We start from the raw sequence: 13,622 nt of genomic DNA, 5'->3' as shown, positions 1-13,622 counted from the left end.
GAGCGTCTCCTTATTTTTAGTGGCCATTAATGGTCTGGCAGCAGCAGTGGGGTCGTCGGTGTCTCCTTCTTTGTATGCCGACGACTTCTGCATCTCATTTAGCTCCACGACTACGGGAGTCGCCGAACGCAGGCTGCAAGTCGCCGTTCGCAAGGCAGCATCATGGGCTCTGACTCACGGTTTTCAGTTCTCTGCACCCAAGACTCGAGTAATGCACTTCTGCAGGCGTCGGACGGTCCACCCTCATCCTGCACTTTACCTCGACGGCCACCTGCTTGAAGTGGTGGACACTTGCCGCTTCTTGGGACTCGTGTTTGATGCCCGGCTCACATGGGTTCCTCATGTTACTCAGCTGAAGCAAAAATGCTGGCGGCACCTCAACGCCCTCCGCTGCCTTAGCCACACGTCTTGGGGTGCAGATCGCTGCACGCTGCTGCGGTTGTACCGAGCCCTTGTGCAGTCCCGGCTTGATTATGGGAGCCTGGCCTATGGGTCTGCGTCCCCCTCAGTGTTGAAGTTGTTAGACCCCATACACCACTGTGGGGTTAGGCTTGCCACTGGCGCTTTTCGCACCAGCCCCGTGGATAGTCTACTGGTGGAGGCCGGGGTTCCCCCGCTGCGAATTCGCCGCCATCGTCTGCTCGTCGACTATGCTGTCCACGTTCATTGCTCGCCAGATCATCCCAATCGTCGCCTGCTTTTCCCTGCTATGGTCCTCCATCTGCCCGAACGGCGACCTAGGTCTGGGCTTTCCGTCGCTGTCCGCGTTCAGTCCCTGCTGTCGGAATTGGGTTCATTCCCTCTTCCGCCTCCCTTCCGGGTCCGTGCACCTACGCCTCCCTGGTGTTTGTCCCGGCCATCCGTCCGTCTGGATTTGGCACAGGGACCTAAGGACTCGGTTCCGCCTATGGCCCTCCGTCGCCGTTTTCTTGCTCTCCTCGCCTCATTTTCGGACTGTGAGACTGTCTACACTGATGGTTCCCTGGTTGATGGTCGCACTGCCTACTCTTTTGCTCATGCTGCTCATGTTGAGCAGCGCTCCTTGCCGGCTGGCTGCAGTGTTTTTACTGCAGAGCTGGTGGCCATATTGCGCGCTCTTGAGCATATGCGTTTCTGCTCAGGTAGGTCCGTCGTCATCTGCAGTGACTCCCTGAGCAGCCTTCAGGCCATCGACCGCTGCTATCCCTCCTCTCCTCTGGTGTCCTCCATTCAGGAGACTGTTTCCGCCATTGCCCGTTCTGGTCGTTCGGTGGTCCTGGTTTGGACGCCCGGTCATGTTGGCATCCCAGGGAACGAACGTGTAGACAGGCTGGCCAAAGGGGCGATCGACGCCCCGGCTTTGGAGGTCGGCCTTACGGCTCGCGACCAGCAGATGGTGTTGCGCCGTAAGCTGATTGGGGTGTGGGCTGCTGAGTGGCGTGGCATGACAGCCCCGAATAAACTGCGGGCTGTCAAGGGGACGACCGATGTGTGGCGTTCCTCCCTGCGGGCTTCTCGCAGGGACTCGGTAGTCCTGTGTCGGCTGCGCATCGGCCATACATACCTGACGCACGGCCATCTGTTGCGTCAGGAGGATCCCCCCTTGTGTCGGTGTGGGTCCCGGCTGACGGTCGGCCACATTTTGCTGGAGTGTCCTCGACTGCGCACACTCCGGCAATCTTTTAATCTCCCGGGCACTTTGGCTTTGATTTTATCTGACGATGCCTCCATGGCTGATGCCGTTTTAAATTTTATCCGTGGTAGTCCGTTTTATGGTTCGATTTAGGGAGGTCCTGCACCTTTCCTTTTCTGTGTCTTTTGTCCTTGTGTCTGTTGCTGTTCTGGTGTGCCGTGAGATGGTTGGCTCTTTCCCTTTTTTGTTCTCGTGGTCAGTCAACCAGTCTCCGGCCGTCTTCCTTTCTTCTGTTTCTTTCTGTCTGGTGTTCCTCTGTCCTGTTCTTGTCTGTAATGTTTGTTGCTCCATTTGTGTTCTTTTAGCGCCTGGGGGGACGTCTCCTCCCCCTTTGGTTTTTACCTGCTCCGTGGATTTTCGGCTCGCCTGATTTTGGAATGGGGGACTGATGACCTTCGCTGTTTAGTCCCCCTTAAACATCCCAACAACCACCACCACCAGCACGGATCTGAATGGTTCTGTTACAAGGCTGCATATGCAAATTCACTGGTTCTGGTACTGATTAGTGGGTACCAACGATGCAGTGCAACTATATTATCTAATAGTCATGGGGACTAGAATGCGGTTGTAGGGTAAGAAGTAGAAGAAAGGCTTACGGGAGACTTGCTAGTGAGAGGTGAAAGTCTAATTGATATCTGCAGTAAATTTCACCTAGTAATAACAAGTGGAGGAGTTGAGGGAGACACAGGAAGATAAAAATAGTTCAAATGGCTCTAAGCACTATGGGACTTAACATCTGAGGTCATCAGTCCCCTAGACTTAGAACTACTTGAACCTAACTAACCTAAGGACATCATACACATCCATACCCGAGGCAGGATTCGAACCTGCGACCGCTGCAGCAGGGCGGTTCCGGACTGAAGCGCCTAGAATCGCTCGGCCACAGCGGCTGGCCACGGGAAGACTTCAGTTAGATTTCATAAAGGTCAGGTAGAGATGCCGAGATCAGATATTGGATTGTTAAGCATACCCTTGAGCATATATAAACCCAGATCGCAATTTAATGATGACGAAGAGTAGGCTTAAGTTTAAGAGACTAGTCAGGAAGAAACAGTGCGCAAAGAAATGAGATACGGAAGCAATAAGGAATGAAGAGGTACACTTGAAGTTACGTGGCTATAGATACTGCGATATTGAAAAGCTCAGTGGGCAGTAAATTTGAAGATTAATGGACATATCTAAAAAGGACAGATACAGAAGTTAGAAACAAAAACGTAGGTACTAGGAATGTAGCAGCAAAGAATCCATGGATAACGGAAGACATTATTAAGTTGATCGACGAAAGAAACGTGTACACAAATTTTCAGGGAAATTCAGGAATACGGAAATACAAGTCACTTAGGAATGTAACATGTAGGAAGTGTAGGGAAGCTAAGGCGAAATGGCTACATGAAAAATATGAAGAATTCGAAAAAGAAATGATTATCGGAAGGACTGACTCAGCATCAGAAAAGTAGAAGCAACCTTCGGTATAATTAAAAACCAGGGCGACAACATTGCAATGGGGATTCCACTGTTAAATGCAGGGGAGGGAGGTAATAGGTGGAAGGAGTATCCTGAAGGCGACTGTGAGGGGGAAATCTTGTCTGATGACATTATAGAATAAGAAACAGCACTCCATAGGGAAAAGAAGGGCGGGGGTCCAGTACTAGAATCAGAATTTAAAAGAGTTTTGGAAGACTTAAGATCAAATAAGGCAGAAGGGATAGATAACATTCCATCGGAATTCCTAAAATCGTTGGGGGAAATGGCAACAAAACGACTATTCATGTTAGTGTGTAGAATGTATGAGACTGGCGACATACCATCAGACTTTCGGAAAAAATCTTCTGTACAGTTCCGAAGACTGCAGGAACCGACAGGTGCGAGTATTATCGCACAATCAGCCAAACAGCTCATGTGTCTAAGTTGCTGACAAGAATAATATAATGAAGATTGGGAAAGAAAACTGGGTATCTGTTAGATGGCGATCAGTTTCGGTGTAGGAAAGGTAAAGGCACCAGAGACGAAATCCTGACGTTGCACTCGACAACGGAAGCAAAACAGAAGAAAAATCAAGTCATGTTCATAGGATCTTTCGACCAGGAAAATGCGTTTGACAATATAAAATGGTGCAAGATATTCGAAATTCTGAGAAAAATAGGGTAAGTTATAGAGAAAGATGGCTGATACGCAATAAGTACGAGAGCCAAGAGGGAACAATAAGAAGACCAAGAGCCAAGTCCTCAGATTAAAAAGGGTGTAAGGCAGGGATGTAGTCTTTTGCCCCTACTGTTCAATCTGTACATCGAAGAAGCAATGAAACATATAAATGTTCAAGACTGGGATTAAAATTCAAGATGAAAGGATATCGATGATAAGATTTGATAATGACATTGGTGTCCTCAGTGAAAGTGAAGAAGAGTTGGAGGATCTGCTGAAGGGAATGAACGGTCTGATGAATACAGAATATGGTTGAGAGTAAATGGAAGAAAGACGAAAGTAATGAGAAGAAGTAGAGATGAAAATAGCGAGAAAGTTAACATCAGAATTTCTGATCCGAAGTAGATGAAGTTAAGGAATTCTTTTACCTAGACAGTAAAATAACCCGTGATGGACAGAGCAAGGAGGACATAAAAAGCAGACTTCCATGTGGAAAAAAAGGCGTTTCTGTCAAAGAGCCATCTGATACTATCAATTTGAGGAAGAAATTGCTGAGATTGTACGTTGGAGCACAGCATTGTATGGTAATGAAATATGAACTGTGGGAAACTGAAACAAGAGAGAATCGAGCTTTTGTGATTTGGTGCTACAGAAAAATACCGTATTGAAAATTAGGTGCTGATTAGGTAAGGAATAAGGAGGTTCTCTGCAGAATCGACGAGGAAAGGAATATATGTAAAACACCGAAAAGAAGAAGGTACAGGATGATAGGACATGCGTTAAGATATCAAGAACTAACTTCCATGGTACGAGTGGGAGCTGTAAAGAGTAAAAACTGTAAAGAAAGATACAGATTGGAACACATCCAGCAAATATTTGAGAACATAGCTTGCAAGTTCAACTGTGAGATAAAATAAGAGGCACAGGAGAATAATTCATGGTGAGTCACATCAAACCAGTCACAAGACAAACTACTTCTGAAAAGCCTCAAAGGCCCAATGGCAGCGCCAGACTGTTGTGTCATCCTCAGACATTATGCATCACTGGATGTGGACATGGAGGGGCATGTGCTCAGCACACTGCTCTCCTGGCCGTAGTCAGTTTATGTGACCAGAGCCACGGCTTCTCAGTCGGGTAGCCCCTCAATTGTCCTCACAAGGGCTGAGTGTACCCCCTTTGCCAACAGTATTTGTTAGACTCGAATGGTCACCCATCGAAGTGCTAGGCAAGTCCAACAGTGCTCAATTTCAGTGATCTGACTGAAACCAGTGTTACTACTTTGGCAAGGCCGTTGTTTGTCAGAAGACTGATAGACTGATGACAAAAAAAGGACTGCCATTTTGCCCACGTGACTGTAGGCTTGTCACAAGTTTTTGAGCCTCAGCTTTCGTATAAATTCACATTTATACTCCACAGGTTACTTCATGTTGGGTGCAGAGGGTGACTTACTTACCACTGACGTTTCCCTCGTTTCTCGTTACATTCAGGAGCAGTGCATAGGGTGTCGGACATCTTTGTTAATTTTCCTTTTGAGTTCTTGTGGTGTTACTTCCATAGAAACTTTCATACACTAAAACGTACACTGACGGACCAAAACATTATGACCATCTACTAAATAGCTTGTTGGGACATGTTTGGAACGCAGTACATCATCCATTCTGCGATCCTCTGTTCTACAGTTCGTTGGTAAGCTTTTGGAGGTATGTGGCAGCGGATGTCTGACCACAAGTCATCTAATTCCTGCCAATAACAGGCCGTTGATTTGTGTATGTGGTGATGGCGCCTTACAGCGATCCAAGTGGGTTCCATCAGACTCATATCAGGCAAATCGATGGCCAATACACCAACATGAGTTCACTGTCATGCTCCTGAAACCACTGTAGCGTGTTTCTGGCTCTGAGACATGTGCAATTATATTGTTGAAAGACGACATCGCCGTCGGGGTAAACATGAAGGATGAAGGTTTGCAGGTGTCAGCTTGTTTTTTATTACAACCACAGGCCCCAAGCACACGCAGGAGAATGTCTGTCATTGCATAATACTGTTCCCATCAACCTGTATCCGTGGTGTGGTGCACGTTTTGAGCCACCATTCACCTCGAAGACGGCGTTTATAGAGATAACCATCTACCTGGTGTAACAAGAAACATGATTCATCTGCCCAGGTGACAAGTATCCATTAATTCGTGGTGCAATCCCACTGATCCTGTGACCACTGCAACTGTAATTGACGCTATCGTTGGGTCAGTGTGAAACATGTAGAGGGCGTCTTCTGTGGAGACCAATGTTCTAAAATGTACTCTGAATGGTGTTCTCCAAAACACTTGTGCCTGCTCCAGCATCCTCCAAACTTCACATTCTGTGTAGAGTTGTGGGCATCCAACCATTTAGCGCCCCATGGTAATATCACTGCCCTTCCACAATTTTCATAGATGCTCACGACAGTAGCAGTTCCACATTCAGCCAGATTCACCGTTTTCAATATACTCCTTTACAGCCCATGTCGCCATCAGGCGACATCCAGCCTTGCAGTGGACAGTGTTCATAATGTTTTGTCTTATCAACGTATTTCCTTAGAAGTAAAATATCATGTTCCACATGTTTAGTTTCAAAATGTTACAATATAAAGGAATATTTTTATGAAACCTTCCTCTGCTGTTACACCTCCTTAAGGATTGAATTTCGTAATAACACTGAAACATGTATGTTTTAAATTTCTAACTGAAAAACCAAACACAGATTTTGAGATATTTAGTTACAAATACATGTTCATAATGAAATATTTCCATAAAAAGTATCATCCACTATTTTACCCCCTTAGGGATTGAATCACCTTATTTTTTATTCTATCTGAGAAGCCAGACACAGATTTTCTTAGATTTAGCTTTAAAAATATTTTGATAATTAATTTTTATCCCTTATTTCATCCCCTTATGGGATGAATTTCGAAAAAACGCTGAAACATGTGTTTCTTTTTTATTTTTTTTTTACTTTCATGCAAGAGGTCAGATATCAGTTATCAAAGATGTGGCTTTAAAAATACTTCAGTATTTAACAACAATTTATTTACAAAAAGTCACCCAATAGTTTATCCTCTTAGAGACTGAATTTCCAAAAATGTTGAATCACATATTTCTTTATTTCTGACCAAGAAACTAAATACCAGCTTTCATAGTTCTTGTTTGAAAACTGCCTAAATAGTGATATATTTTGAAAGTACCCTTGTCCCCTAATTCACCCCCTTATGAGTGGAATTTCGAACAGTTCCTTACTATCTGCCTACAGTAAAAGGTAAAAAATCTCTCCAAATTGTAAGGTTTCTATTCTTAGTGGTTTTGACTGGGCAATGAGGAGTCAGTAAATCAGTCAGGTCTTCTATCACCCCCTTAGGGGTTGAATATGCAAATAAACTGAAACACAATTTTTTATTTGTAAATGAGAAGTCAAATTCAGATTTAAATATGCTTTCATAATGGCTTTAAATATACTTTCATCCCCTATTTCACTTCTGTAGAGGTTGAATTTCTGAAAACATGGAAATGTATATATATATAGTGATGTGCTTTCAAACAAAATTTCTCACTATATCACCCAATAGGTTCTAAATTTCCAAAAATGCTAAAAGACACATTTCTTTATTTCTGATCTAGAATCAAAATACCAGTTTTTATAGTTCTAGCTTCTAAATTTCCTTAATATTAACACATTTTCAAAAAAACTGCTGTGCCCATATTTCATTCCCTTAGGGATAGAATTTCGAAAAATCTCTTCTTGAACAGGCCTGCAGTATAAGATCAACACTCTCCAATGTCAAACTTCTATCCTTAGCAGTTTGGTCTAGGTGATGATGAGTCAGTCAGTCAGGATATTTCCTTTTATGTAATGATAATAATAATAATTATAATTTTTCATTATGTAAATATAGGTTGAGATTTACAACTAAGTATTGAATTAATACTTGCTATTAATCAAGGTGCATGCCAAAAAATTGCTGTTATACTATAAAAAATTAATCCACATCAGGAAAGAGGAGTTGACAAAGGCACATGTAAGTGCAGCAAATTTTGTTTATCAAAAATGTCATAAAATATATTTGTCAATTTCTTTTTATTCAAAAGAGAGGAATAAAACACAAAACACACACACACACACACACACACACACACACACACACAAATTTCAAATGTGAAATGTAACTAATTAATAATAGAGAATGAGAACCCTTTCACTAACAATGAACTTAAGTTATAATTATTGTAACTTCTTCACACTATATATCAACCCAAAATTATTTAGGTCAAATAGCTACCAGAAAAGGAGCTTTCGGCCATCTGTTTATACTTATATGACTAAAAATTATAAATATCTTTTTTGAAGTAAGTATAATTGTGTTTTTTTGCATTTATAGTCTGTGAGCAATAACAAAATAATTGGGAATATATGGCATAATATTTCAAAGCCACCTTTTTAATTCATAGTGCTTCCTTTTTAATACCCTATTATACCAAGAATAGTAGACCTTGTAAGGTCATAAACACACTGATAGATCTCTTCATTAAGTTATTTAATACATTTGGAGTCACAAAATGTGTTTGCACATTTCTAAACCTGGGTCTTATAAATTCCTTCCTTTTTAAGTGTCCATTTAATAGAGAAAAATTAGTTACACCAAATTTGGTACAAGTCAAAAACTACATTTGTTTGCAATTCATAGAATTAAAATACACACCAAATGGGTCACAGATTTTGCTCATCTTACGTAAAATCATAGTGCACAGTTATAAGTACCAAATACTGATTATTTACAATGCTCCTCACGTTTTTACAGGAAATTGCAGAATTTTACAATCGAACACCATACAAGAGTGCCAGCTGTCCAGCAGCATATCAGTGTAATCATTTTTCTCCTAATGTTCCATAGAACACTTGTTTCACTAAAACAAATCATATTTCTACAGAATAGTATGATAATGATATTGAAATTCACCACAGATGTACTGCAATGATTACCATTATTACTCTAGGACATATTTATGCAACTTAACAAATTTTGAAAACTATTAAAAAGTGATATTACATCATTTTAGTTACTTCATTGATAGCTTTAGAACAAAACTCCAAACATTCCAATGAGTAAAGAATATTTCATTTCTTATGCAGTGCTGCATTGTTTGATGTCTGATATGTTTATATAAAAAGAAGTTTATGAAGAAATCTTAAAAAGCTAACTTCTGTGAATAATTTTCTTAATATTACAAAGCCCAAAAAACTTAACTAATACACTGTCTACTTGGTTCCCTTATATTTTTACCTCAACATCATACAATATCATTTTGACCATAAATACTGTGTGATAATGAATGGCCTAATCATTATTAATACTAATATTAATATTTTTTAAGGTTTACTCTGCATTATTAAAGTATGTTTGCTTAAGGACCTGAAAGAAATTTTGTACAAAAACATCTCATCAGCTAATGAAACTACAAGGTAGCCTTCAACCTTGGTCTTGATAAATATATGGCTGGCCACGATGGCCGAGCAGTTCTAGGCACTTCAGTCCGGAACTGCGCGCTTGCTACGGTCGCAGGTTCGAATCCTGCCTCGGGCATGGATGTGTGTGATGTCCTTAGGTTAGTTAGGTTTAGTAGTTCTAAGTTCTAGGGGACTGATGACCTCAGATGTTGAGTCCCATAGTGCTCAGAGCCATTTGAACCATTTGATAAATATATTCAAAAAAATATATCACATATATTGTCAGTCATCACACCATTTCACAATATTTTTAAACCATGCAAGTAGGTGTACTGCAAAATTTTATTGCTTAAAATAGTAGCAAGAAAGCGAATGTTTACATTGCAAACATTTCTCCAGGTCAGTTTGATTTAATAATTACCATGCAGTGCATCAATTCAATTTATGATGACGTAATGGTAACTCAAATAGATAGTGACATCATTTGAGTGACCTTAAGCTGAAAGATAATTTTAAAAAAATAAGGCACTACCTTTATTTCCATAAGACAGTGTGCCTAATCCTTGAAAACAGAACACGGTAGGGATTCAATTGATATTGTCATCTATAATTATCAAATACCTGAAAGACAATTTAAAAAAAAATAAGGCAAGATAAATTTAAAAAAATAAGGCACTACCTTTATTTCCATAAGACAGTGTGCCTAATCCTTGAAAACAGAACACGGTAGGGATTCAATTGATATTGTCATCTACAATTATCAAATACCTGTTACAAATGAAGGGTCATCAAGTATGAACTCTTGACACTGAAAACAAGATCAATGAACATTTACAAAAGTATAAACAGAGTTCAACCCTGTCAGAGATTTTGCAAATTGTTGTAGCCAGTTTTTGTTTTCCATTAGAAACTTGGCTCCAGAATCTTCCAGAAATAACATAGGTTAAGCGATAAATAATTGCATGAGAGGAGACGAAAATTGATAATGTACATGTCGCAAGCTGGTGACTATAGCCACTGCTGTGCTGGATGACACACAGAACATGGCAATATTGGTGAAAATCATTGAAGATTATATGTAAGGGACATAGTACAAATGAAAGCAATCTTTGATTCTTGTTAAAATATCATTTCTCTCATTTACATGCTATTTTATATAAAGTCAGTACTAAGTTTACAAGTTGTATGAGCATAATCAGACATCATGTCATGATGAAATAATGTTCCAATACATGATGTTGAGGGAATAATTTCATACTTGCATGACTGTTGCATTGACTGTTGAAGAACTAGTTTTGTGGCCTCTCTGAAAACAAGAATTCCCATCACAGCGCCCAATGGACACAAAGATAATTATCAAAAGCTGATATGATTATTGTGTATCACATTATAGATAATATCTAAAATGTGTTTATTTGACTCATAAAATAAAGAAGGAAAATAATAACTTTTTCCAGATTACAGCTGGAAAGTTGTGGAGAAGATAGTAGCGAAGACTGAGATAGAAAGGGTAAGTTTTGGTAAAATCATATGGTTTAACTGATGCAATAATAAACATTATTCTGAAAAGAGAAACTCATGTGTCATGTATACATCGTTTTTCAGAAATATGGCGTTTTGCTGGTAGGTACACTCCACAGCTAAGGTCAGTAACAACCCAGAATGGGCAGCTTCAACAAACAGAAGTAGTCCAAGGGGATAGCCATCAAGCTGGTGGATCAGGACATGCAGAAAGCCTTTGGAATCACCTGGCAGAGGACAGATGAAGAACACTCTAGCTGGGAACAACTGATAAAAATGTACCTCAACATGTGATCTGAAGAGACCCAATCATATTGTAGGAGAAATGGCTGCTGATCATCATGAGAAATCGTCATTCTCAATGTGATATCCATTTTTGAATGAAGGACTCTTCCTGACTTACCTATGTTTTCCGATTTTCAGCTGTATGTTTCCATTAGACCATCGTCTGGGTCTTTTGATATCTTTTGGAATAAATATAATTTCCTTGTTTGATCTGCCATCCATCACATATATTCGATTGTTGCTAGTAAAAATTCAATTTATTGAACCAAAAGTACCTTACTGTTCATTTACATTCTGCATAGTTTGTCACTGCCTTCAACTGAGATAAGAACAAAAGCTTATCAACTGATTGAATGAAATCAAATCATTTTTAATTTATGCAAATTTATGTTTGAGGTTATATTTGTATAATATTCTAGTATAGTAATGAAATTTCTATTCGTCCTTCAATTCAATTAAAATTAAGCTTAGCTGTTGATTGTTGAAACAGACATGCATTCAAAGCAAACAGTACAGTATCCTCCACAAGCTGTAGGTTGTTCAAGCAGTTATCCATAACTTCTAATTCCTCTTTTCTATCCCATTTAAACAATGTGAAATCCCTCTGCCCCCTAGTGCTGTTAATTTTAGCTATGGTGATACGACATCTCCTGGTGTGTCTCCTCTTTCAGTTCCGAATTTCCTTCTATACGGATGAAATTCGAGGTGTGACAGTAACATAATGGGACTGATACTGTAGAATATTTTATTTAAAAAACATACATGTGTAGTTATTGTCACCCTCAACATACTATTCTCCTTTGTCCCTACAATGCTCCTTGTGAATGTTCCATCAATGTAAACAGTGGTGGAAATCTTTCCCTGTGAGCTCCAGACTGAAATCTTGTTCCTTTTAACGCAGATTTGATCTTGCGGAATAGATAAGTCACTTGGTGCTAGATCAGACGAATAAGGTAGGTAATCTAACACTGAAATGCTGTTCTTTGCTAGAAACCTCTTTTAGCCTGTGGATTGTCTTGATGTAGAACCCATGACCTGTTCTTCCACAGTTTAGTTCATTCTATTATTCCCTGTTGGAGTTGAGCAAGTACCGCAAGGTAGTAATGTTGATTAATAGTGGGGATACACAATTCTATGAATATTGAAAAATAAGGCAATCATCATCACTCTGAATCTTGATTTGCTAACTGGAGCTTCTTTCACTTTCAGTAAAGTTGGCCCTTCCACTGTATGGATTGGCGCTTAATTTCTGTAAGTCAAAAACCAAGATTTTGTCACATGTTTTCACCCTTTCCAAGAAAGTAGGACATTTTCAGTGGTACTCAGGTTGTCAGTACAAACATTTTCACCAACTTCTTTTTGTTCATCATGTGAATCTTTGGAACTAGTTTTGCTTAAACTTTTGTCACATTAAATTGGATATGAAAAATTTGTATTAGGTATTCATCAACAATTACTACAGTTCCAGCAATCAATCGAATATTCAACTGATGGTCAGATCGAATCCTATTGCTTACTTTTTGATATATTCATCTGTTTTTGATACTGACAGGTGTCCTAGTCGTGAGACATCTTCAGCATCTTAGAAACGGTTGAACTACTCAAAAACTCATGTACAACAGAAACAGTGTTAGCCTCGTACTTCTTTTAGTGAAAGATACGTTGCAATAGCAGTTTTTCGAAGTTATATGTGAAACTTCAGAACAATTACTTGCTCTATTAGTACAGTTATCATTTTTCTGGCAAAACAAAGTAACAGCTCTTACACAAACAAAGGCAATGGCCACGCACAATGTCTGCAGACATTAGAGATGATGTATTCGACTTAGACAGTATCTTGGTTAATAGCTACTGGCTATTCATCTTCAGAACATGTGTGTCCTGTTATTTTGTAGCCACACCTCATACTATGGAATCTGTGTTCTTCAGCATATAAACAGAAACTAAATCACATCTGGTTTCTCAAAGGATATTAGGACAATATTCCTACAAAATTGCTAGTTGAAAATAATTTTCTATTTTTAGATTACCTTTATTTCAAAATCACCATTTTTTGTGACATGTTTATAATATTATTTTCTAAGATTATTAACTTATTACTCGTATTCCATAGTACATTTCTTCTGCTTTTTTCTGACTCCATCCATGACAAATATGCCTCTTTCAAGCTTTACATTTGCTTTTCCCTTCATTTATGAATATATGATCACTGGCAATTTGTAATTGGTTTGAGTAATGTCCTATACCACTCTTTTATTGATTGATAAAATAAAATAAATTTAATTTTGTTTTACATTTGAGCTTGATAAGGCTATTTTCTGTTCTTCTCTTTGTTTCCGAAAATACAAGTATGTTAAGGAAATGCATGTGATATTTTAAGAAAATGCAGTAATTTTGTGTCATCTGTGATTTATGTTAAGTATGATTTCTGTTATTTCTCATGTATATAGTGTTTCCCATCCAAAAATCGATTTATTGTTTTGTTATACCCCTAGTTACCATTTGTCATAGTTTTTTTTGTCATTTAT

At 39.4% G+C, this 13,622-nt stretch overlaps 1 protein-coding gene across 1 annotated transcript in view; it reads left to right on the top strand.

Moving 5' to 3' along the window:
• LOC126191024 (TD and POZ domain-containing protein 3-like) overlaps positions 1-13,216 on the top strand; it is an 85,873-nt gene extending 72,657 nt beyond the window's left edge. The window contains exons 4-5 of the mRNA XM_049931723.1: positions 10,746-10,798; positions 10,894-13,216. Of these exons, the coding sequence (XP_049787680.1) occupies positions 10,746-10,788 (43 nt within the window). The 3' untranslated portion in view covers positions 10,789-10,798; positions 10,894-13,216. The remainder of the gene's footprint in view (positions 1-10,745; positions 10,799-10,893) is intronic.
• Positions 13,217-13,622: the final 406 nt, after the last annotated feature.

Source organism: Schistocerca cancellata, chromosome 6, assembly GCF_023864275.1.
Source record: "Schistocerca cancellata isolate TAMUIC-IGC-003103 chromosome 6, iqSchCanc2.1, whole genome shotgun sequence".
Lineage (NCBI taxonomy): Eukaryota > Metazoa > Arthropoda > Insecta > Orthoptera > Acrididae > Schistocerca > Schistocerca cancellata.
This window is presented reverse-complemented; position numbering and strand designations above follow the sequence as displayed.